At 41.1% G+C, this 25,591-nt stretch overlaps 3 protein-coding genes across 3 annotated transcripts in view; 1 reads left to right on the plus strand and 2 right to left on the minus strand.

Annotated features, from left to right (window-relative positions):
- T265_08217 (hypothetical protein) overlaps positions 1–25,591 on the plus strand; it is a gene marked incomplete at both ends in the record, with an annotated part of 141,870 nt that overhangs the window by 49,747 nt on the left and 66,532 nt on the right. The window contains one exon of the mRNA XM_009173952.1: positions 4,872–5,009. Within this exon, the coding sequence (XP_009172216.1) occupies positions 4,872–5,009 (138 nt within the window). The remainder of the gene's footprint in view (positions 1–4,871; positions 5,010–25,591) is intronic.
- On the minus strand, positions 1,174–5,989 carry T265_08216 (hypothetical protein; the record flags this gene model as incomplete). Its single annotated transcript, XM_009173951.1, has 2 exons — positions 1,174–1,296; positions 5,531–5,989. 2 exons carry the CDS (start codon positions 5,987–5,989, stop codon positions 1,174–1,176), a joined length of 582 nt encoding a protein of 193 aa, XP_009172215.1.
- The window catches only part of T265_08218 (hypothetical protein), a gene marked incomplete at both ends in the record, with an annotated part of 41,579 nt that continues 26,589 nt past the window's right edge, over positions 10,602–25,591 (minus strand). Inside the window, 8 exons of the mRNA XM_009173953.1 lie at positions 10,602–10,838; positions 12,656–12,940; positions 15,162–15,193; positions 16,525–16,616; positions 19,480–19,564; positions 20,477–20,547; positions 22,335–22,480; positions 24,486–24,713. Of these exons, the coding sequence (XP_009172217.1) occupies positions 10,663–10,838; positions 12,656–12,940; positions 15,162–15,193; positions 16,525–16,616; positions 19,480–19,564; positions 20,477–20,547; positions 22,335–22,480; positions 24,486–24,713 (1,115 nt within the window). The remainder of the gene's footprint in view (positions 10,839–12,655; positions 12,941–15,161; positions 15,194–16,524; positions 16,617–19,479; positions 19,565–20,476; positions 20,548–22,334; positions 22,481–24,485; positions 24,714–25,591) is intronic.

Below are 25,591 nucleotides of genomic sequence, written 5' to 3' on the forward strand. Positions count from 1 at the left end.
TCACTGTACACGTATTCCAAGATTTGGACCTTCTGCAGCAAATGTTTCCCTACACAGGCTTTGGTGAGATAAGCTGTTGGCAATCAAACCCCGTTCTACAAGTCACACTAACATTTCCCCAGAGCACATAATCAGGTCAGATCGATAAACAGAATGGCATCGAATCAGCGAGTGCTCTAAGTTTAGCTGCTTATTCACTTGCATTAAGTGCTGCTCATAAACTGTCGTACGGCTTATTCCGTCCTTCTGTCATTTAAGAACATAATGGTATCTCTGCAAATTTAAATAGCAGGCGTCATGGTGCTTTCCTTCACAGCGTCATTTTAGGCAAGCCCTTGTAGTAACCCCACCTCGCTCTATCACAGTTTAGAACTACTAAGTAAAGCTCACTCTCTACGATATACAGCCCACTGAAGGAGACTGACAGAACAGGAGTACTTGGCCCATGATGCCTCAGGCTCTGAGTGAATCAAGATCAGCAAAGGTGGTTTCATCTAAATTTTAATTATATTTCTGATGGAGCGCGATAGAGTGGCCTTAGTAATCAACTTGTATTAATAATTTGGAGACCGTTTGGTTTCAAGATGGACAGCCTTCCCAGAAATTTTCAAAAAAATTAACGATTCTACACCAAGATTTTTTAACAATATTGTAAATATTTTTCAAGAATGACCATCTATGGCTCTTTCTTCTGCAATTTTCATATGATCCCAATAGACCTCATCAGTGTTGTTCCATAATTAACCTATACATAAAACTTTCAACACATTTAAAAACACTGATTGAAGCTGCGCGTCGAAACATCGATACGTCAAAACAAATGTGCCTGTTGTATTGCTGTGTTCCACTGAAATTTTATTTGAAGTTTAAATGAGCAACGCATATATAGAAGCAGTTACCACATATCTGCCCTTTTACTGGGAATGACAAAATTACTAGCGAAAGTTCATTTCGTTTCAGGAGCAGAAATCCGCCGAAAGTAAGAAAACAGAACATTTCATAGAAAGTGTATGCTCTTATAGTAGACACGGTGCAAATTTTACACAGGCAAAGTTCGAAGTTCGAGCTGTGTCACAGTGAATCGCGAACAATCATAGAGGTATCGGAGTGAGTGAACATTACACTGAGGAAGTGCCAGTAAAAATGATTTTGTCATGCATTGCGTAGGGTATATCACAGACGAATTGTTACCCCATGACCGCCATATTCCTCAATCGATCTGCCACAACCATGCACGTTTCGCCGTTTAAGATATTCATTCTCCCGCACCTTGATTTCTTCGTCTGCGCGAGGCATCTGCAAATGAATTAAACGAATTCTGATGTCTCTGTTTGCAGAGAACTTAAATGTAAACTTGATTGGTGAGGCACGTTTTTGCGATAATTAATTAACAAGTCGTGGGACGAGAAGTCGAGGAAATTCAACAAGACAAACCTCTATGAAGACAGGGACGACCACTGAGAAGAACTGTGCTGTGTAAATACTGTTCAAAGGTTAGCTTTCTGTGAAGAAACTTGCGGTTATTCTATTTAGCATAGGCCGGTCCTGAGCAAAGCACAACAAGCGGTACATGATCTTGTCAAATTCACTATTATGGCACCCTCTGGCTTTTCGTCTTTTCGGACAGTATATTGCTATTTTTAGAGTCCCTAGAACAAAAGGGGCCTGTTAAACTTGCTACATCAGTTTATTTTGCTCGGTGGATATAATAATCCCACGGTATCTGGTCCTCCACTTTTCGAGAATCGAACGATAGTTGTGGGCTACACGTTGCACGGGATTCGGTTCCCACACAAGCTAGAATCACCAGGGGATATATGTGTCACTAGAAGTTTCCCGAGGAAAGTAAAGAAGGTACAAAACCACTAAACTGGTTATCTGATTGTTATGCATAAAACTGCATTTCAGCCGTGCTTTTCCATGAAATACACAGACGAATGGCGCCCATGTTTCTGGCCTTGTGAAGGTTTCCTAAATTTTCCTGGGGGATGGGGTTCTCTTTCGTATTTCTGCATAGAAAATAAACATTTTATTTAAATATGTCAACGTATTATTCTGCTTTGGCTTTATCCGGTTCGAAAATCCAGACGTATCACACGTTACGTCCTATGTAATGTTACACATCCTCACTGTGTGGAAACCTGGGAACCAAATGATATTTTATGAGTTACGTTGGCCAGTATTAGTGCGTACCTTTGCTACACATGTGAAATAAGGCCAGTCAAAGGTGAGTGTCTAGTCAGCTTTGTTTCACTGGCATTCTGCGCAATGGGAATTTTTAATTCATGGGTCGCACGAAACATGGCCCTAGCGCACAGTATAATAAAACCACCGATAAGCTTTTTGCATACAAGATGACTTGGACTACGATTCTTTCGTGTAAATGTAAATAGGGTAATATATCCCATGTTTTGAGAGACGATTGCTGCCTTCGTATCCTAGTGGCAGACAGTGTATGAACCCAGAATAAATTATGGTTATTGCCCAAGATTCCATTGGCATTCCTAAGGACTTATTAGAGCGAGTCGCAAGCACATTTTGGTGAATAAATTTGTGTGCTGCGGGAATTAACTTCCAGGCAATGCAACAAAGCTACACCTGTTTTGATTGGTTTGAAATTTTCAGCTACAGTCCTGCACAAGTAAAGAGCATATTAGTGTGCTGCACCAGCTGATATGTGTGTTTATCAGTGCACATGAAATCTCCGTTTGCAAAAATTAAGAAAATCATGGTGAAGATCTCGATGGCTTATAAAATTTAGGACCTGTTAGCTGTGTAAGCATCTTTTAATATGTTATTAGCTTACTAGACAATCATGCACCCTGATTCTTTGAGAGAGAGATTTCGGCGTCAAACCCGATGGTGTACAGAAAGATACAAAATCAATTATATTGACTTTGGAATTATATCACTAAGCATTTGTAACATGTACATTTTTTATATCAACGTACGCTGCCATTTTTTTAAACGACGGTGCATCTTCACTCCATGTGGGGATGGTACTCCTCAGATAGGACCAAAACGCTTTCACCCAATCTAGTTAGTTCGATTTAATCAAAATTCCTTTGTTGAGGTGTGTCGATGAATAACACCTTTACATTTACAGAAAAATATTACCTGTAACCGCAAATGGATATGTCGTATCTTCATTGGCCGTCTACAGCTGCATCACAATGACTCTAGTACGTTATTAGGCAGTGCACAACAGGGAACCCGTTGTCGTGAGTTTAAGGAATGCTGAATTGTTTCAGCTTGGTGACCTACTACTAACGCCAGTTAAGTAGCTTAATCCACGTCTATTTCACTGTTTTGACCTGACGCAATTTCGTAAATCTGCCACTGAAAGGTTATTTTCTATTTCATCTTAATTTGTTCCTATTTACTATCCTATGCGCACCATATTTTTTGTAGGGGTTTTTGGCTAAATCCCTTGCCTTTGCACAATTCGGCCATCTCTGGCACTCACAACTTAATATGCTTCGCTGCACTTTCTACGAACTACGCATGGTTGAAATAACATTTTTATTCAAAGTATTTTACGCATAGTCATTCCAACTGTTATACCGCGATAAAAAATTACCATTCAGCATACTTTCTTACAGCACTTTGTTGGCAGATTTTTCTGGTTGCAATTATACTCTTCTCTGCATTTTAAGTTTGTGTTCACAAAGCGCTCAGCGGAATCTTACCTCAGAACAAGATCAAGATAATTCTAGGAACACCTGTACATGGTGATCTTTAGCAGAAGAAAAAACGCATGGTTTAACGTCCAGTAAAGTGTTTGATTATATAGGTAACGCAGTATAAAAATGAAACAACGGAGCTCTCTGGGAATGTGTCAAAACATCAGTAGTTTGGCTGCGTTTACCGTGGTCGACCTGTTCATCTGGTGTCAGCTCATCTCTGCGTCTGGTTGTTAGTCTGCAAACTTTTCGTCTTCAGTCAAAGAGACAGCATCAGTGAGCAGTTCTGCAGCTCATTATGGTTATATATTTTGCGGAAATACTTGAAGCAGGGTCAGAAAGCTGAGGTTTATCCCTACAAGGATTTGTCAACACAAGATCTTGTGATTTTTGCACATAAACACTGATTTTTGATCCTGGAATAATTTGGATATGTAATGTTTGATACAGTGTCCTGTTTATCTGCCAGTCATATGGATTTTGGTGATACGTATCCATTTTCGTAACAGTACCGCTTGAAAAATGAGATCGACTTTCAATTTATTACGCTGTTGTTATTTGCATTCCCATTATCTGAGGAGTTTACAGCGGTGCTTACGTTTGTATTTAGAGCTTTTACTTAAGTTATTTGTACTCCTGTCGGGACGTCTGTTGAATGGCTCATAAATCCCTGAAAATAGCTCATAGGTGAACGAAACACTAGGCTCATATTTGCACACGCCTTATTTACCATCTAATTGCTTTTTTGGTGTCAATAGCTCACAGGTTTTGCCTTGCATATTATGTGACTCGCTTCTGTAAATTACGTGTTTACTAACAAGAAATCGAACTGGCCGAAGCAAGAGAAAACATTGAATGCTGACCTTATTTTGACTGATTACGTTCAAACAACACCTAGCATGGAGGATATTTTATCCTACTACCTTACTCTGAAATATTTGTCAAGGATTATTAACCCAGAGTTTACGCAGCTCTCTGACAAACGTTTACAACTAATTTGCAGTGCCAATACATGACCAGCTTTATGGGCCCCTAGTGAATTTACTCGTTTGGCAGTGTGCCCCTTCTCTGTTTACCAAGTTTATCGTTAGTTTTTCTCTTTCTACAATGGATCGCACTTAGTCTGAGAACAGTGCTACCCAAGTGACGAAAATTCCTTCAACAAACTTCTTGGTTTCTACATATTAGGCAAATGGCAATGTGTTTTGGAAGGATCAGAATCGTCATCCTTTCACTGGGCCAGAGATGCACACGGCCAATCAGCCCATAGTTGACGAACGGTATGGTGGTCTACCGCCTCTAACCAGGAAATCACATCTTCCCCGTGTACGTCGTTTGTAGGACTAATTCGAATATGTCATCAATGAATGTGACATTCACGTGAATTTTATTGATGTGATCCTCAGAATGACATTCGATGTTTTTATCCAGGCACTTTCTAAGGCTTCAACAAGAAGAATACCAACATGGACCACAAGAGCCCCACAGTTTCTAGCAAAACTTATAACTGCGCGTAAAGCATGAGGCACATGTTGCAATGTGGACTAATAAAAGGGCCGTGACGCATTAGTGTAACCCTTAGTGTAACCTGAGATCAGTTCCCGGGAAATGAAATTAACACTTAGACTGCAACAAATAAGAAGCAGATATTCAATACATTTTGGCGCAAAACTCATCTCAGTAAAGAAGATTATTCCCACTCAAAACGTATCCACAGATTGCCACAACACTTCCGATCAAGTGAGCGCAACCAAAGTTCAATATTTCGTAAGGGAGTTAAGCCAGAAAAAAACAATGGAGGCTGAGATAACACTTTTACAAGGATACATCAAAACAAGAAAACATACCAAGTTCATTTTTTCCATGAATTTTTTCACAGTTGGCTGCTGGAAATATCTGGCCGAAAATGGGTCTCGTAGGGCATCGTACGTAGGTATGACGCTATCAATCTTTGGGCTTCGTAGCGCTCCATCCTTTGAAATTTGTGCTACGGCAATACAATCAAGAATAAAGTCATGTTCCCTCTTTTTTAATGCTTCTGCATCTAATACAAACTGCTTCTTAGATTTGCCCGTCCTTTTTGCTTTTCTGTTTTTTCTTTTGATCACGACTGTTTGGTTCTTCCGCTGATCTCCTTTCTTTCCCTTCTTATGATCGGATTTGTTTTGCTCATTCAGTTCCGCTGACAGTGCTTCTTGCGCTTCTAACTCCAAACGTTTCTTTTCCAATTTCTCTGCCTTCTTCCTCTCTTTCTTCGACAGTTTTGACTGAGACTTCTCCGGTTTTGCTTGTTTCTTCTTGCACATGATTCGTAAGATTGACTAGAATTTGGAGATAGACTCAGTATTTATTTCATATGAAAAGTACACCATCACGGGGTAATCACTTCCGGGTTCTGATGAAGTCAGAACTACCCGTGACTTTCATTGGACGAAAAGTACAAAAGCGAAGCCACGAGTTTCCTCAAAGTGTCTGGTGCTCTCCTACAAACAGACTTCTTATTTTGCAATAAGAATAGCGCTCTAAAAAGTACAGATCGCTGACTTTAATTACATATACAGCTGAAAAATGTTGTTGTCACATTTGCTTTGAGAACGGCGTACCTTCCGCATAACTGTGTGCATTATTCGTTTCAGTAGTGTGAGCATTCACCTCTTTGTTTAGCAGTCATTCTCAGTTTCCCAGCCTACTGCGCACTGGATTACTGACGCCTTGATAGATTTCAGGAGGCAGTGACTTCCCCGCGCATGTTTTTGACAACCATTATTTCTTTCTAGCAAATACGCGAATGGTTCTTTGGATATTTCATAAACTCTGTAGAATTGAACACTCAAATAAACTCTAAACGACCAAACGGATTCCAACATTATTGGTATTATGGTCATTTTCTTGATTGCCTGACCAGCCTGAATTCAACAGACTTACCGATCTGTTGGAAAACGGCGTGCTGTGTGCAACTTAACAGTCGGTGTAGGAAAAATCGCACATAAAAGCATCGGGAACATTCACTTAACGAATCACTTCAACCAGCTTTCGACGTTATCTATCATGGTAGGTTAAATCGCCACACTGGATATCTCCGATACATTATTGAAACCGTTATCTGCTGACATTTTACACAGGTGGGAACTCAGAATATGTCGGTCGTGTAAAGGACAGGCGTAAAATACCTATCACAATTTATTTCTCCATTATAGACTTTGATGCTGCAGAAAAAATATTTATAATTCGAAACAGAAACTAAAGGTTGAAACCTCGAAAAACACGGAGCAAAGATTCCAGGAGCACCGAGGATTGTTGTAAAAGGCTACGTGAATTCATTCATCTAGCCGTTCCAAGCAAGAAGCGTTCCAAAAATAAAGCACGTACTCGGTCTTTTCGGCTTTTCACTTGACAACATTTCTGACAACGGTGTGGGATATGGGGCTGCCAAATCTCGACAGGTTAGTTTATCCACACCTAATTCATGGCAGTCAAATTACCGTCAGTGATATCATTTGATGGCGAACAGTGCAGTGAATCACTTGAAGGTTAACTGTCGGAGCGTCAGCAAGTGTGGATCACTCAGGAACTCGATACTGCATCCATTTACCCACAAATCGGAATAATAAATGGTTCTTCTGATTTCGAGAAATACACTCATTTGCAAATAAATCTGGTTTTCACCAGAAACCCAACTAGATCTCTCGTTTATGACATTCTACAACTGAATGTGCTGCACAAAGGCCACCTCCTGTTTCAGTTGGCACGATATTCGAGATATCGCAGTTCGAAGAGTTTTCAGCAACATTGTGAGTAGGTTCTACTGATTGTTATCCTTCGCGTATGAGCTGTATTTTGAGCTTGAGCTGAGTTCACTGTCTTGCTGTTCTCCAAGTTAATAAAGTTTGCAGCAGTCGGTCTTTTCCACTACAGGCGGTCTCTAGATTCATTGGATGACGGACCTGCCAATAGGCATGTAAACACTTACAGCAACCCTTTTCCTCCCAAGCAGATTTTCTCCTAAAGCCTTCGAGATATTGGATAGAGTATAAGATAACCGATCTTGCTGATTCGGTTTTATTACCTGGCTTAATTATACTTATCTGACTCTCAAAAGCGTGATATTGCCCATTTTGTGATTCTTATTTTAGAAGATACATACTTGTTACAAATAGTTGAGCCACTCCCATGTCTAAATTATTTCGGAAGTCACGATGCTGACCATTTGGTGAAAATGAGTACTTTCGCACTTCCGTGCAGTCATCCTTACGGGAATATATGGAGTGGAAATGAAATTTCCAGGTAAATCGTAAGTAAGCTACTCCATAGTTGGAATTTACCCCCACCCTGTGATATGACATGCATGGGTTAAATTGTATCATTGAAAAAATTCCAACAAAGCAAAATTGGACGTCTCCGCACAGGCTTAATTTGAATAAAATTTTTACTGTGCACATCAATCTGAGTTGCATAGTCAGGCGTAAACTGTTTCGTGGTCCGCGAAGAAAATTCGTATTGTACCTCCAATTCGACTGAAATGTACGCACACGATGTACTCCAGATGTATCATTAAAACTGTCCTGTGGAAGGCGAACAAAACGATCACTTCAAAGATGGTGATACATCTAGGTAAGAGCTGCTGAATCCCCTGATATTTTGGTCTGCCGAATTCCTGAATGTTTTATCCGCACATCGGTTATTCAGCAAATGAACGACACAATGGTCACTACCATAGGACCATTGCTTCATGTTAACTGATGCATGTTTGCAAAAACGTTTTGCCCGAACATAGTACAAATGGAATTTTCGGGTTAATTTGGAGGACATTAGAGCCTGATCTAGTTAGCTCACAACAAAAACACGTGAAGCACCAAAACTGTCTTGGCTGTCCACGTGATATGAAGTGTGAGCTAATGATGAAGGCCAACATAAGGTTTGAGTACGGAGTATTTAATCCCAGATGAAATGTCTGACAGATAATGCTGACAAGATATCCAGACGTATTTAGCAAGCCTTGAAAACACATGGTAACTTTCTGACCCGTCTCATGGAAATTCCAAAGATAACCGAGGGTTCCCCGTCGGGCTTTTCGACAGTTTTTTCGAAAAGTGTTGGGTCAGGTTCAGCTGCACACCTTGACAGTGTCCATCCCTTTAGACTTCTTGTATTGATTCTCTACATTTCGACCGGAAAAACAGCGGTTCATACCCAATACATGACTGTTTCAGCTCAGGATGACACCTAGGTTGCCTCTCATCCCCGAGCATCTGTAGACAGTCCACCACCTTCCATCCTTCAGAAGAGTGCCTTGTGTAATCAGCTAGCTAAGACAAAGATCAAAAGAGCAATAGGCCAAGATTGGGTGACGTTATTTTCTCGGGAAACAGCATTGCATCTCTACTGTCCCACATAAGACTAGGATACGGGTAGGCGTTCAGGTCAATCAAAACATCTGGTTTGTCTGGAAGCCATAGACAGTCGTTTGAATGAGGGTGCTGTAAACGCTGTTTGAATGATCGAACGCAGGACTTCTATATTCACTCGTTCTCAAGTATCTATGAAGTGCACGCTGAACTAGACAATCTGGCCATCCCGAAAGAAGTCTTATAAGAAGGAAGTAGGCGACTGATTATCGAATTCGATATGCGGTGCTACACCCACTCGAGACTATTCGCCATTTGATTCTTTTTTTGGAATCGCTGAAGCATGTCTTGTTTGGTTTTAGTCGCCTCTGTTTCACATTTCATTTTTCTACCCTATTTCAAATAAATATGTGCATTATTTAAATTGAACAATTGCGCCTGTTTATTCTGTGTGTCCACTGATCACCAGCACCATCAATATTACATACCGGTACTTAACTACTCAGTGGTGTTTGCATCTAACATATCAATAAAATCAGTAGCCGTCAAGTGACTGCCTCAATCACGTGATCTCTGTTGCTATCACATCAGCTCACAAGGACAAACTGGTGTTGTGCTGCTTACAAACGTACCGTTTGGTTCCACTCTGTGAGAACGGCAGAGATTGTGCGAGTATGACTGAATGAAATTACCACCCTATTCTGATTACCCCGGTGTAACTGGCATAGAATTAAATCCGAGTGACCCGCAAGCAAGGTAAATTTATGAAAAATTCATTGACCATCTTCGATTCACTATATAACCACGATCTGAAAACTTGCCACTGAGCTTCAAAGCACAAAAATCCATCTAGCTATGACAATCACTTTTTTAGTTGGCTTTATTAGAATGAATGAACTGTAGTCTCTAGATCAAAATAAGTTCCGGCACAGAGATTGAAGACCTTCAAACACATCACAGTTTTGACCGCTGTCTAACCAAGGCGCGTTATGCAGAAACTAGGGCTAATTTTGTCGGTTACTGCAGGGCATGAATGATATGCTTAGGAAAAGCTATCCAAATTATTTAATAATTGTAATTAGTAGAATGAGTTGAAATTAATTTGAACCAAAAACCTTGCGAAAATCCCGGAAAATATTTTTCGAAGGGAGGAAAATTCGATTTTACCAATAGGTGAAGAATTTCACTTAGATTTATCAGAAGTCGCTCCAGTTTATTTAGATTCTAGTTTACTTAGAACAATCAGATGCCACTCTCTCCGAAATGAGGCTAAAAGCCAAGGAATTGAAACCATCCTTATTCGCTAGAAACTGTCCAGTGAATTATCCTCAGGAAGTTACCCAAAATATCAGTTGGACTACTGCAAATTTGATGAACTTGAGAAGACGAAACGGTAATTTCATATCCATGATGAGTTTTTATGTTTGCACATTTGTGCCTGCTTGTTTTCAGACACATCTATATTTTGTTTTACCAACTCAAGTTTGTTCACGGTTATTTGGGTTTAATCTTGATCACATTAGTACATGTGAAGAAGCGGGAGCCTACAAATATCACAAATGTTTTTTGAATCTTTTGACGGGAAATTGGGCGGCGAGCTAAGGAAGATGTACATGGATCGTGGTGCGAAAGGTTCAATCCGGAGAAAAATAAATGAATAAAAGGGATAATATAAGAAGAAGAACAGAGCACCGCACGCGACATGTGCCACATTCGAGATTGGTGTATACCAAATCTGTCAGAGGACATGGACCAGTTGATTTTCGATAACGTGGATTCTTCACCTCTTGACAGACGTCTGGCCCATCACCTGGAAGAAGAATAGGATAACTGGTGTAACGGTGGATACAACTGGTGAATCATGCGAGTAGTATGTGGTTTTCTCATAAATCTGCTTCGCGTCTTCTGAAAAGTGTGAAGTATTACAGAATTTGTGGAATCGCTTTGCCGCATTCGTTTACGTTTGAGTGATAGTCAATGAGTATCCGGGACAGTTCAGGAAGACGCATTCGAGAAAAAGACGGTGCGCAGTTTTTATAGACGGGATGCATATGAGAGTTATGCTTCTTTGTCCATTAGTCTGTAAATTTTCGGTCGGTGTTTTTCAATAACTGCAGTAACGGCCATCTTTCTTTTGCTGGTAGCACCCAACGTTAAACCTCAGATTTTTAACTTCAAATGCCCGCTGCCGGCAGTGCGCCACATTGCTCAAAATGGACATTTTTCTACCCCCCCCCAAAGGGACTTTCCAGGTGTGACAGATGCAACAAATGTCTCTACGCTGCACGTGCAAACACTAGCCAACCATTCACAATGGCACTGTTTGTGCCTTAAGCTTATGGGTGAGAACATTTCTGAACGGAACAGTAACTGCTTCATTGTCACTAACCACACCATTCCCATCTAAATTAAAAGTGCATTTAAAAGGCCGGGTGGCTTAACTTTATATTTTCAATGAATCATTCCTTTGTATCCCGTACATCCCAGATTTGCAGGCGTGTAAATTGCACCTGAATCTTGTGGAATGGTGTTTCACTTTTCAACACTTCATACAGAGTTCAGACTGTTTGTTGAAAGTTAGCTAATCAAACTGGTATGATTACAACTGAGATTTACTCTTCATAAAGGAAACTATTCACAAGGTTGGTGAAAACTCTTCGACAGCCCACGACTGGTTTCACCCTTCTTGGGGCTCATCAGGTAGGCGCAGTCCCCAAGTTTCGGTCAACTTTATGATCTACCTGAACCCGAATTGGACTGTTAATGTATGCTGGATAGCCGAGACGCACAGTACGGCTGTTTGATATTCACTGCAGGGCGGACCTCAGGACAGTTCTGAATCCGCGATCTTTTAGCTTGTGATTATCCGTTCGGCCATAAGCGGCTGAACGGAATCTGAATAGTTCTCACCGATTAAGATCTTAGGGTAATCAAGTTTTCTAATTTCCTCTAAATTCTTTGACGACACTAAACGTATGTAGGTTGGGCCTGTCCTGCATTACAGGGCCGTCATAAGTTTGGTGAAAAACCTATACTACTTAAGACCAAGTGAAAAAGTTTGATGTACACAGAAATCCACATGTAGTGAAGCTATTTCGACTAGCGGTGGTAGGGTGCTTGTTAGTTCCGTGTTAGGTGCATTTTGAGCATGGTGTTACTTCAGTGAAGCCACCAAGGTAAACGGAATTTGATTAAACACCGATCAACACGTTTGGAGATCGGGTCTACTGATGATCCACGTTGAAGCAGCCTACAGATAATTAACGCTGAAACGGTAATTTGGCATGGCGGGTAAGTTACACTGTTATAACCAGCTCACTTTTTAGTAATGCGCGAAATAACGAGTAATCTTGTATTCTCAAACTGGACATGAACGAACACACCAAATGTCATGCGTCCGACAAGATGGGTAGTGCTTAGCGTTAACTGGGTGAAAACTGTGAACCCAAAATTCCTTTAAGTCTTTTGAGTACGAGGTAAATTAAGTAAGAAATGGCGTAACTGAGTATACTGCCACTGCGCTCAACGATGTCTGAAGCGTTGGGCCTAACATTACCGCACTCAATAATGCTTTTCTATGGCTTTGCAACGCCTTCCGCAACTACAAATCTCTGAAAAATTACTTACTCTCAACCGGACCACTGGGGACTCGTTCATCTAAGTGACTGCAATTTCCTGAACAGGCTTGGCTAACAATGATTAGTTTCATGTTAGTGCCTTCTATATCCACCACTTTCCAATCGCGCACGCAATCGATAGAACAATTGATGATCCCGCCGGTTGTTCTAGTCCAACTGGATGAAGAATCTGTTATATTCTCGAATATGTCAGGATTCTTTTGGTTTGGCACAAAGTAACGATGAATTTGCTGAATACAGTTGGACGGCTCAAGTTGCGTTGCGGCTACTTCGCCTGAAACAAATTAAAAACGACGAAAAACTTATCCAAAAGTTAACTGCGATAAAAAACTAGAATACAATCTAAAATGGTTGTAATGGAAACAGCTATGAACGCAACGCTCAGCGGCTTGCGACGAACGTATGATTAGTCACCGAATCAGTTCCAGTCAGGAAGCACGCGTCTAGGCCTGCAATAAACAGTGCAATAAATGCATCTCAACCTCAAGTTGAGATCTGTTTTGCTATCAACTCAATGGACTAAGGCCAGTCGGGAAGAAGTGAAAATCTCACATCTATAGTGGTCACTCATTAGATCACGCGTTACGAACACCCAAGGCACGTAGCCATTCCTGTCCCACTTGCGACCTTAGCCGACAACATGTACACGTGGCTACCAGCTGCGTCACACGCAAGGCTTACGAACTTCAAACACATGAGGTCAAGTTGTATTCATGTTCGTGGAATGAGCAAACACGAATAAACACCCCTCTCATCACACCACACACAATCAATAGGCATGCAACTCGGCCCAAGCACGCACTTGCAACCACAGGACAGGAAGTCGACCGAGTTCCACAAGTCTCCACGGACAACCTCGGAGCACGTGTAGCAGCTTTACTGCAGAACTTCACTCAGGAACTGTTAACCGTTATTCTCAAACGATGTCACTTTTTGGCTTGTTTCCTCCTTGCATTGTTTTTATTTTTATAAAGTGCATATACCTTCTGTAATCACCATAAATCTGGTTAAACAGACATTTGTTAGTGCTTGTCACCTTGTGGTAATCAACCTAAGTACGTTACATCCAGATCAGTAACACATCAACCGATGTGACCACGGTCTTTTTAAATTTGAATTTCTACGACAAAATCTTTTCCTTTTTTTAGGGTGGCAGGCAATACTTAGTAGTATCCGGCACCCCCATTAACTTTATAGGGATTTATTTTCACACTGGTTCTTCCGTTCGGTCATCTGCTACTCGCTTAATTATCACGTGCTTATGAATAGGTTGCAATGGGCTAACTCCTGCAATGTTAAGGAAGCAACAGTTATCAAATATGGGAAGAATTTATGTCTAAAGGACAAAACTCCAAACCACCAGGTAAAACTGCCTATCTGAACAAACTCCATGACTGGCCATTAAGTTACAATTAAATCCACCTCGAATGGTAATACAAGTTCAAAACATTTCATTGTTTAGAAGCAGAACGGTCTAGCGCACCTTTACAAATGCAGGGTGGCTTGCTGTAGGTCGCAGAGATAACTGGAACAAATAAAAACCAGACACTGATCCGCGCCCAAAAAAATCCGAGGAAATATATGATCACTAGTATGTCAGTTCACGTTTTCTCTCCGTGACTTGCACTTCAAAGGGCCCAACTACAGACTCAATGTCACAAAAATTTGAATTATCTGCACTTATGTCTTCAGAATGCCGCCAAACTGACTCGATAACAAGCGCTCATTCGTATACATCGGAGCCGCTAGTGACGATGGAAACGTGTGTAGAGACATAAGTGAATATCACCAAAAAAACTTTTAATTAAGTCTTAGTCATTCGGTGCCTTTGAAAGACGGTCAACAAGTAAATAATGAACCTCTCAAGCATGTTTCAATGCCACCCATAAAGTAGATGGAAACTCTCACCATATCGCTACAAGTTTTGCCATTCCTGTAGTTCACTACGTGGGCCTATTCATCGAAAACCTGTAACCTTATTGCCTATTGAAACACCAAATTGCATGCGAGGTGTTGGAAAACACTGATTTGTAGATTACTTTGCTGTTGCCAGCTGGATTTCACCTGAGTCTCATTGTAGCACACACTACGATGTCTTGAATATCAGTGAAATTGAAAAATGAGGTGGCCTCTTCGCAGGATACCCATTTGAAAGGTACTGTTATGCTGAAGTGTTACTGTAACCCTCCAACCATTTTTGGTGGCATTCAAAATGGATAAAAATAAAGCTCAAAATCATGCCACTCAGTGGAACCATTATGATAAACGCACACCAAAGAGAGGAAGCACCAGACCGGAGTTTCGCTCTTATTAGAGCTCATCTGCTGTGTAAATCAAGTTGACATCGCCAGTAATAGCACCTAATGAAAGAGATGCCGTTAATGATATATGAGCGTTTAATGTAGCATCCGACCCAGTTCAGATGACCTATAATGTTTTTCCTTCATCGGAGAATAATATGCATTACCCTTAATTGCTTACTAATTGAAACTCACCAAATGGGAGTAAAATAGCCGTTGCGAATGCACTGGAACAAAGAAGAACAGGAAACTAGAAAATATAAGCCAGATTGAAATAACCAGGCGCGATGGAACCTTAGGCTTGCATTGACTGAGGGTTGTTTCACCGGTGAAATTCGAAGGTAGATTGTTGGTTGCATCTGGTGCAAGCAGGAATTTTGCCCAGGTAATCAGCAATGCTCACAGCAAGCTAAGGTGCGTATATTCCTTTAGGTAAAAATCACAGCAGGGTCTCTTCGGGTCGATATAGCAAGATCTATCAAGTAACCCTGGTTAAAAATCTTGGCTGCCATGTAAGGGTTGGTTCAAATTTGCTCTGTTTTATGGTTCTCTGGTTGAGTTATAATACAGTTTTCAATCCATTCTGTCAATAAAAGCCCTGTTAATGACCGTGTTGTATCCAGTTAGATACATCTAATATACAAAAAGGACCCTCGTCCTTCTGCGTAATACTAATAACTCAATATGTTGGGACTAATTAATTCGTTAATGGTGGGTCTTTTTCCGCAGGATAGGAAATGTAGTGTGAACAAAGAGACACACGTGGGAGTGGCTGAACCACGACCATGACCAGCACTGGAAGGGATCTCAATACCCAAGGGGCTTACTCCATCTCACACTTGTACAATTACGCTTCGCATAGGATTCTACGGTCCCTTGTCCAAAGTATTAACAGGTAACGTCTATTAGTACCATCAAGTCACCGAAAATGCCATTCCTACTGTGGCCCAAGGGTCTGTGTCTTCCTGCTATGCGAACCACATATTATCTCGATACCACAGGCCATCAAACACGTACAATTTGTTTGGACAAACTCCGCTCAAGAAATGGACCTGGATCACTGATATTTCACTTAATTAGTAGCAGGTTCAATAGTTCATTGCATTCAAGATCCCTAAATCATGTGTAGTTTACTCCGAATCCATGAGAAATTTAAGATCCATGGTTCCTCTAGGGAAAGCAAATTTTCGATATTGGTAGCCGACAGACCACGTGACTACCACCGTCTCTTCAGTGATAAAACTTGTTTTGAACCACATAACGCTAATGCGACAGCTATTACATTTATCACAGTTGCAATCTAACGGTCGTCTCCCTTTCATCAATAACGACTGACTGTATTACGATTTCATGTTAACACAGGTGGATGTACCAACATTCAACAGTTTTTAAATCTACATGAACCTACAGGAAACTGCATCATTTCTTGGCCGCTCACATATGAATCACCAATTGGAATGGCCAAAGAGGAGACTACGTTCGATAATGGTACGCTGATAAATCACGTCTGAACAGTCATACGAATATCCACGAAAAAGTCTAGAAATCAGAAGCTCACCGGGGCCACTTAACAAACTGAAGGTCATCCGTAATCCACCAGTAGCTGAATAGTGCGACCGCCAAGGCCTGTGTTCTGCCGGGTAAGAGAAACTAAGCAGAAAGTTCACAGGGAAAGGAAAATAAGAACAAATACTCATTGTCAAGGCAGCCTTCACCAAAACAGCGTTATTGGCGACAAATCCAAAAGAATATAAGCTTGATTACTGTTTATTTGTGAGTAGCTTAACACAGTGAACATCGCACCAGTTGGCGGATCAGCTTATTTCCTTCATACACTGCCCAACAGGCATCTCAAAGACACCGGGGAACATTTCAGTTAGACTGTCTGGGTGCGGCTTAGTAACTCAATCAGGAATCGGAGTTGAGGCAAACCATATATTGATTTTTTTCGTATCATGGGGAGAATTCATAATTGAGATGTAGTCTTATCATTGAGGCCAAATACTAGCCTGCAATTGTATGTCGTCTCCGATAAAACTAGGCCTATAAATCCCTCCAGTTGGTAACACGAAAAAGGGCTCAACTAGCTGTGCGTTTGCGTGAAATACTTGTTCAGGGTGTCGGGCCTTGGGCAATCTGTCAACCGTTACATTTGCCTGATATATTCCCTTGATTTTCGAGCAATCAAAGCACTTCTCAAAGGATTATTATCTACAGCCGGAGCCGGCCATTTTCCACTGCACAAGCTGTGCAGCATGCGTGTTTTGTTACCAGTGCCACCCAAGTGAAACAATTATGCATCTGTAGAACCACACTTTGTTGACAACAAAGTTAACTGGAAATCTATTCCAGAAAACCGATGAAACAAGATGCGGTGTGAATTTTCCATTAACATTAACCTCTATCTCCAACAGTGCCTAAATTTTCCACGTACTATCCGCAGGTTCCGATATCTGCCTAGCCAAATGGGTTGGGTACCCCAAATGATATTGCTGGAATACTCCAAATGTTCTAAAATGAATTGGTTTTAGTAGTACAACTAAGTGCGCGCCAACCATCGTCAAGTTGTCAGGTAAAACGCCTCTTTTACCTAAATGATCTAACAAAAATGACTTCACATGTATCGGAGACACATATGTTTCCAAATCATCTACCAAATTCGATCAAATCTGCAAGTGTGCTATGAACCCTGCGCAAGTGGTCGAGTGACTCCATCGTCGGTGCATCGGTAGAGAAATGGTCAAGCTACTTCCGCATTTGTTCAGTACAACCTCCCTGTAACTGAATGCAGCATTAAGTCTCTCGAGTCACACCTTTCGTCCGATAACTGATCGGGTCGTGCCTTACTCCGATCATTATACCAGAGAAGCTTTCTTCAGACCACCAAATAATTAGTGGTAAACTTTTTGGCAATGTCTTTGTTCTTCAACAGCTTGAAAACTTAAACCTACAGCACAGTCATGCCAAATTATATGGGAGATTGGTCAAGGGAAGTCCTGTAAAACAAGTGTAGACAGCAAAATGAGTTTCTTCTCAGTAGGTATCGCTTCTAATTCGTTGAGAAGAAGTATCTTTCCCGTCTTTACTGATCAAGTAACTGAAACACAAAATCTTAAGACATGGCACACAACTACTTGGAATGTGTCCTCACAAGCATTCCGATCTGACTGACTAAAATAGAAGTTCGAGATGATAACGACCTTTGGGAGTAGAGAATCCGGTTGGACACCACATAGTTGATACACGGGATTTTTTTTCGTGCAAAATTCAGCTCGTTCTTAATCAGGATTAAGATTAAGCTGTTAGAGAGGGCTGATCGCATAACTGATGAACTTGGTCAGCAAAGACGACCGTCCGAATTCGTACTTCCCATCCAATCACACAAAGCCGTTCGCAAATGCACGTGGACGCTTTTTTGCAAAAAGCTTATTATTGAATTTAACCTGACTTCACGATAATTCCCCCATTCATTTGCTTAATCCGCCCATTCACCTTGCCACAAAGACCGTCCCGTCCGACACTTGTGTATTAGCCTAAATTTCGCTCACCGCCGTATGGTATGCGGACGTTGACACTGCAATGTGCCGATCAGGTCAGTGAAGGCTTACGCATTCTTTGACGCTACGAAAATGAATAATTACGTTTTACTGCATATAATTACTCGTTCTTGTGTCAATATTACCGTAGAAATCAGTACCAAATCCTTCATTTTTATATTTGAGATTAATAATTACGTTTTACTGCATATAATTACTTGTTATTGTGTCAATATTACCGTAGAATTCCGTACCAAATTCTTCATTTTTATATTTGATATTGTCGAATCTACGTGTAACCCCAAGTAGCAGGAACCTCAACAGTTAAACAATTTCGAACGTTACTGAAATAACTTCATAAACTGCAAGTGCAAACCCCAAAACATGGGTCACCTAATATCCAAACTTGATTGGATGTTATGTTGGTAAGCTAGTTTTTCCAGAGACTGTCTCAGTTCATCGGTTGGGGTAAGTATTACTGAAAGTAGTTCTTATGGTCTTTAACGTACTCTCAAGATAACGATCACACCTGAGCTTGATCTTATTTTAATCTGTTTTTCTCCTACAACGTGTGAATTTTTCTGATGGGTTTTCACTGCACTCCAAGTTCTTAGGGCAATCATCCTCCGTCCCACTTCCTGAGCGATGGCAAACTGAATGGTGACATAATGCTATTCTCAGCTTCTTGCTGTCAATGAAACAGACCGATTGACTGAACTGTGTCAGTCACAATCCTGCCAATCGGATTGAAAAAACAATCTAATCCTTTCCTTATTGACAATTCCGCTAAACGGTAATACGCGTTTCGGGTAACCTCACTGACAGATATATAGACTCAGTTTGTTTGTAAGGACCATGTTGTATCCGTCTGCATTTCCTTAATGAAATAGTGTGGACTTCAAAATTGATGTTGATGAGCTACAAACGTCAAAGATCAATGCGGGTAAGACAACTGCATCTAAAACAATTATTCTTACTGATTTGAGTCTAACCCCTGCCGACTCTGGGGCATCCTCTGAATCGATTGGCTCACACCGTCCTTGAAAATTGTAATCGATTACGCTGCAAAGTAAACCAAAATTACTAAGAACATTTCATAACGCAAGAAATGTACTTTAGACAGACGACCCTCATCCGCAGTGTAACATTGTTGTCAGTTTTGTAATTGTCAGCACCGATCTTGTTATGGTTCCATCGGGAACTATTCCCAGTGCAAACATCACTTGTTACTCATGGTTGAAAAATATGCTATTGGAAAAATATGCGTACAAAATTTTGAGCCGGAGATGATAATCGAATTACAGTGAACCCAAGCACTGTTCAAACACTGCTCAAACGCAAGTCGACGATTTTAAACCACTAGTCTGACGATTATTCTTAAGGTACAAACAGATGATTGAATCACCCTGGCTTATTAGTACAACGTAAGTTGACTCGACACGACGAAGGTAAGCGATGGATGATAGGTGCTTCCAGCTGCTATCAGCAATTGAATTCTAGTTTTCCTACATCTGGACGATACCAAGCTAAAAATACCGGGAAGAGTCACTGCATTTTAAATTCCTCGGCCATCCAATAGGTGGCAATTTCAGCAATAAGCACTGAAGATACTTGATTGAGAAAATATGCTTCTCACTTTTAGATGAAGAAAGGAACATTTGGCTGTCTAATTCCGTCAGCAGTTACTAGGACGACTTATTGTTTCGGCGTCTGCCTACAGCACATCGTAAGGTGAGAAAAATAAGGCCAGGGAACAGCAAAACATTATCGCACATAGGAAATTATTCGCAGATAGGCAACTCAGATGCCTCCAGCTGACTTTTCTTTCCCATGGCTTCACTGTAACGGTAAATTAAACCCGAAGAAGAGTTTTATATCATTACGTTCCAACTCTGAAAGCTTGGTATAATTTCCAACAAGTCACATTTTTCAAGAGCCTATGAGATTAGGATCAATATTGCTCTAGAAACTTACCTGTCGTATATGTTGTTCTCAAGCAGAGCTCGCATCAACGGGGGGTCTGCAGCTCCCAAGAAATGCCCAACCTAAAAGGAGAATATCGATGTTTATCAAGTTGATGGGCACAACATTTCAGTTTAGTGGAGACAAGCGTCCAGTGTACGTGTTTCTTGTGACCGTACCTTAGTAACCAGCTTATGGGATTGATGGGGTAGTTGGGCAAGCAACCAGTGGAGGGTGCGGTAGTTGGACTAGGGAAACTAATTCAACTAAACTATTTCTTGTAGTCATTTGACCGGTGGTGCATCCATATGCAGCTTAAATTTTGACAATGATAGAAGTTTCGAAGCCATCGTTTCGATGCAAAGAGAGGACTGCTGACATTTGGTATTCAATCCAGGTTCACATAATGATAATTCTCCAATTCATTTGCTCGCTCCTTCCACGGACTTATGATAACCTCTTGTTTTTCTCATCCATACCCTCCATTCACGGTGCCGCAAAGGTGGCCCCCATCAGACAGACGCATTTCAGTGCGCGTGTACACGTGCGAACGTGCTACGCTGACCTACTTACCCATGCGCGCTCTTGCCCCATCTGCTGGTCTCTCCCTGACTTGCTCTGTCGTGACATCAAGTAATCGCACAGCCACTCAGAATCACGAGAGTGGCCTCGGAAGGGACGACCAAAACCAACACTATCAGGCCAAAATTCCGCTCGACATTGCCCGGTGTGCGGACGTTGACACTTCAATGTACCGGTCGGTGACAGACTTGCACACTGACTGACATACGAACGTGCACAGTTGAGGTGTGTTTTATGCTCTAACTAACGTTTGTATAAATTGCACCGTATACTGTCGTGCCCAATTCTTCCTTTTGATATTCGGGATCGTCAAATCTACTCGTCACTCAAAGTTCTGTATTGGGAACTTCAATAGTAGTTTCGTATCTTTTCGTTTCTAGCGTACAAGCACAATCATTTTTAGTTCATTATCTATCAGTAGGTTTACCGTATCAGCCTGATCGATGAATGCCGCACTGTACGTTCAATTTTTCAATGGTTCCTCGAGCGAAAACCCCTTGAGGAAAGCAACACTTCAGAAAGATACCGTGTATTGGGAAAACAGGCAACCGTAGTATTCGACCTTTATTGAGTCAGATGTCAGAACTGTTGAACTGTAACATAGGGGAGGCTAAATATTTGTCATATGATTAATTGACATTCCTTCCACATTAGTAACTACACACTATGAGACAGTTTACGATGGTATCTGAGAAGCTTCATCATATTGCACCATAACTAAACCATCAGGAGTATGAATAAAACCTCATGTTAATGATTCTTGCTACGTACCTCTTCTAAATGAAACTGACTGCAGTTCCGTTTGCCTCATCTAATGTCACAAAGAAATAGGAGATGTAGATTGATTTTCGATTATTTACTCCTGACCTTGCCATATCCAAACAAACTATCATGTCTACAAAGTTTCGCTGAACCTGGCTTGTTAGTAGATATTGCTGATTTCACACTGAAACCCTGCGATTTCCATCCAGGCATCCAACAAACTAATGAAATAAAACAAGACAAAATACGAAAAAACATATTTGCTCATGTATCAAGGTGAAACCATATCGCGGAAAATGATGGAGCCTCTTATTCCCGTCAGAAAAGAACTGGTTAAACAAATGGGAATTTTAAATTCATTTGTGTTATTGGAATGTTGAACTTCCACATAGAATACTAATACTCCTATTTTCTTTAAGGTACCTAATGACCTCATGACGGTGCATTTCTCAGAATTTCCATACCTGACTAGATTTGTCAGTCCTCAGATCAATAAGGGATCAATAATGCATTTAGGGAAGCTTACCTGGTAGTTAAGTGATTCGTTATTAACTGCAACAATGTAGCCAGCATCATCAAGCAGGTAACAGGTGTTGTGCGATTCCTTCGAACAAAGGCTTAGCTGCCGGATATGATGTGGCAGAAACTCCGGGTGCAAAGTTAGTCCCATAACTGCAAAACGGAATCAAAGTGATATGGGACAGAACGAAAAACATCCATTCGCTTGACCCTCACATTACAAAAATGGATAATAGCTGTTTAAGCCTTATTAGTAAGTCGAAAGTGAATTGTATTCTTTCGACCAATTTGAGTGCAGGACTGGATGGCTAATTGTGTTTGCAGTGCCAATACGTGCCTAAAATTATCTACCTGACAGCGTCACACCGCGCTACTTTTCCTCGAAAAAAGGATGTAAATTTGTGTTCCGATGGCAAACGCACAGCCTACATTCTGCGCCAGGGTAATAAACATTCAGATGTGTCCGAAAGTCTCGAACTTATTTAATACGGACGTGACGAAAATGCCCATTGGTCAGTGGTGAGGCTACAAAATAGTTAGTACTCGTATCAATCCCCGCTTTTGATCAGCCATTGTGATCTAGGTCATTCTAGGAGAACGGTTACTTACACCCATGAAACTGCTATGTTTACACTCCAAGCTTTCACGGAAGACATTAGGACAAATGTTGCACTGGTTATTGTTTAATATGAAAATGATAAATTTTACCACGTGAACTGGCTAAAGTCTCGGTAGTTCATTGCACTGTTCCGCTTACACTGTTCAGTACGCGTGAATTAGTGTCATTGACGCGCATAACTAAAGTTGGCTCGCAATCATTTCATAAGAGTTCGACAATTCGTTTGATATTTGCGGGTTTTGGTTGTGAGACACACAATGTTTGTATTCTACAGTAATCTAAATTGAATAAGGATGAACAAACTTTGGGATGAGGTGCACATTGATAAATTAACACAAATTAGATTTTTCCAAATGAAAGGAACCCAGCTTATCTTAAGCTCGTGATAAATATCAACAGTGATTGCAGTACCTCCGAAAACGAGACACAATTTAAGCTGATGGCGGAGTTGTTGAACATTTTGGTTGCTCTCCTTAGTTAGTGATGGCATTTGTGTACTATACTAGTAAAAATGAAAATAAATCGGCCAGCGGTAGCACCCTTTCAGTGGCTAGCTACCATGCCAGCGGGAGGATGCGGCTAGGATATAAAAATGAAAATAAATCGGCCAGCGGTAGCACCCTTTCAGTGGCTAGCTACCATGCCAGCGGAAGGATGCAAAAGGGCTAGGATACTGCAAGGTTGCCAAAGCCCGGACAGAAACAGTCGGCATGCTGAGGTTGAATTCGAAACAAGAACTTTCTGGTTTTCAGCTGACACCTTAATCACTGAGCTATATCGAGCCCGTACTTTACTAGTACGTTTTGGTTGCCGTTACCCTATCATTCGCGTGCATAACCAGTAAGAAATGGGAATTTGCTTCTAAACCCTATGAGACGTCTTTTTTACGCTGTCCGATGTGGCTGCTGACTGGTGTTTATGACCTGCAACGGACACAGGACGGATTAACAGAAAGTAATCATTTTGAATAACGTCATATGTTGAGCATAGTCTAAAAACCAGGATAGACAGCGTAGTTTGCCGCCAAAGTTTTGCAGTCCACAAAAATTGCTGAGGCTCTCGTTTGGTTCCCCGCCTGTTCCATTATCTGTATTTCTTTGCATTTCATCAGTCAAAACATTTCACTAGTGCATTAGTACCCACTAATTTAAAGCATATCTATCTATATGATAACCATAGCCTGAAAAGCATTTAACAAAAGCCAAATGGCTAGTGCTGCAACGATGTAAATATTCACAGGCAGTCAAACTGACTTCCTTTTTTTAAAACAAGGGTGGGTTGATAATTACGGGGCAACTACGTGTAGCCAAATGACCAGTACCTGAATCGAAATTTGCTGAAGTACGCTTGAAATTTTGACCCATTTTTGTTTCCAGAGCTCTGGGATTAGGTATACTTGTACTGAGTTGATCGGTGAAATGCAGCTGTTTCAGATCTGTAAACACTGTCAACATCTACGGTTAACATTTATCGCAGCTGGATGGGCCACATTTCGAATAAAAACTGATATGAAATCCTATATGGACAATAAATTCTAACCTCCGGCCTTGAATAAACCATCTCTCCAAGGAAGGTCGATTGACTTGAAGACGGTTACGGGCGCAGGATGACTGGGGATTTCCGTAAGGTTCACTTGCTCAGTTGAACGAATTTCATTTTCGTCATCACTTGTATCGATCAAGGTAGTATCAGTGCCCTCCTGATAGCTGGGATCAGTAGCGTTTCCATCGGTAACGTTTTCCGGTTCGGAGAACTTTCTTTTTGGTACTGAAAAAAGAGCGAATCATTTTTTTGGAAAGTTAAATAAGTTATCTTTCGGCCCCAAAGGTACTTCAGTCATAAGACCAATGCGAAAGAATATTGCATTTCTTTCTCGTAACCTGAATTTAAGATCGAAGATCACACTGTTGTGTTAGACTGTTGCTTCCAATTTGGAGAAGCTAAAAGTGTGGTTTTTTGCTGCAATTCGTTACTTCGGGGATAACCACAAGGTAGAGGTTCCCATGAATTCAACATCAAGGTTTATTGCTCTTACTTACCACTCGTCTATCCTGGGCTGAAATGTGATTACTTCCACTACATCGACAACTACTTACAGATTAAAGTGTGTGATATTCGAAAGTCAAAGAATGCTGGCAGGATCAGCAAGCTTTATTTGTTGTGATGCTGTGAACTCACAGAAGTGCCTCCAGCAATGCGTTTGAACTCATGGTAGCAAATGGTATATGAGGATATTTTGCAGCCCCAAGTTTTGCTGCCACACCCGGGTTCACATAGACGGTCCACGACGCAAGAGGCGAACGTCGAAATTTGTGGAATATAAATCGGCTTACATTGATAATGATACTACTTCTGAAGGCATCCACAAAGGAAAAAGCGAATTGAAAAAATATTCGTTTGGGATTTTTGCCACCAAAGTGCATCATGATATGGTAACCTACGGCAGCTCAGAAAAACTGGAGATGTAGGAAATAGTCGTACTAGTGCGTGGTCATTGAGGTCCAGTTTTCCAGGGGGCAGCAGAACTGGAAAACATATCTGACACCGAATCGGAATACGGCATTCAAAGATCGAAAAGTGCATTCCACGAACACTTCAGCAGAGACCGCTAAGCCGGTGGGAGTTCCGCTCAGTTTGAAACGGAT

This window comes from Opisthorchis viverrini (genome assembly GCF_000715545.1).
Source record: "Opisthorchis viverrini unplaced genomic scaffold opera_v5_208, whole genome shotgun sequence".
In the NCBI taxonomy this organism is placed as follows: domain Eukaryota; kingdom Metazoa; phylum Platyhelminthes; class Trematoda; order Opisthorchiida; family Opisthorchiidae; genus Opisthorchis; species Opisthorchis viverrini.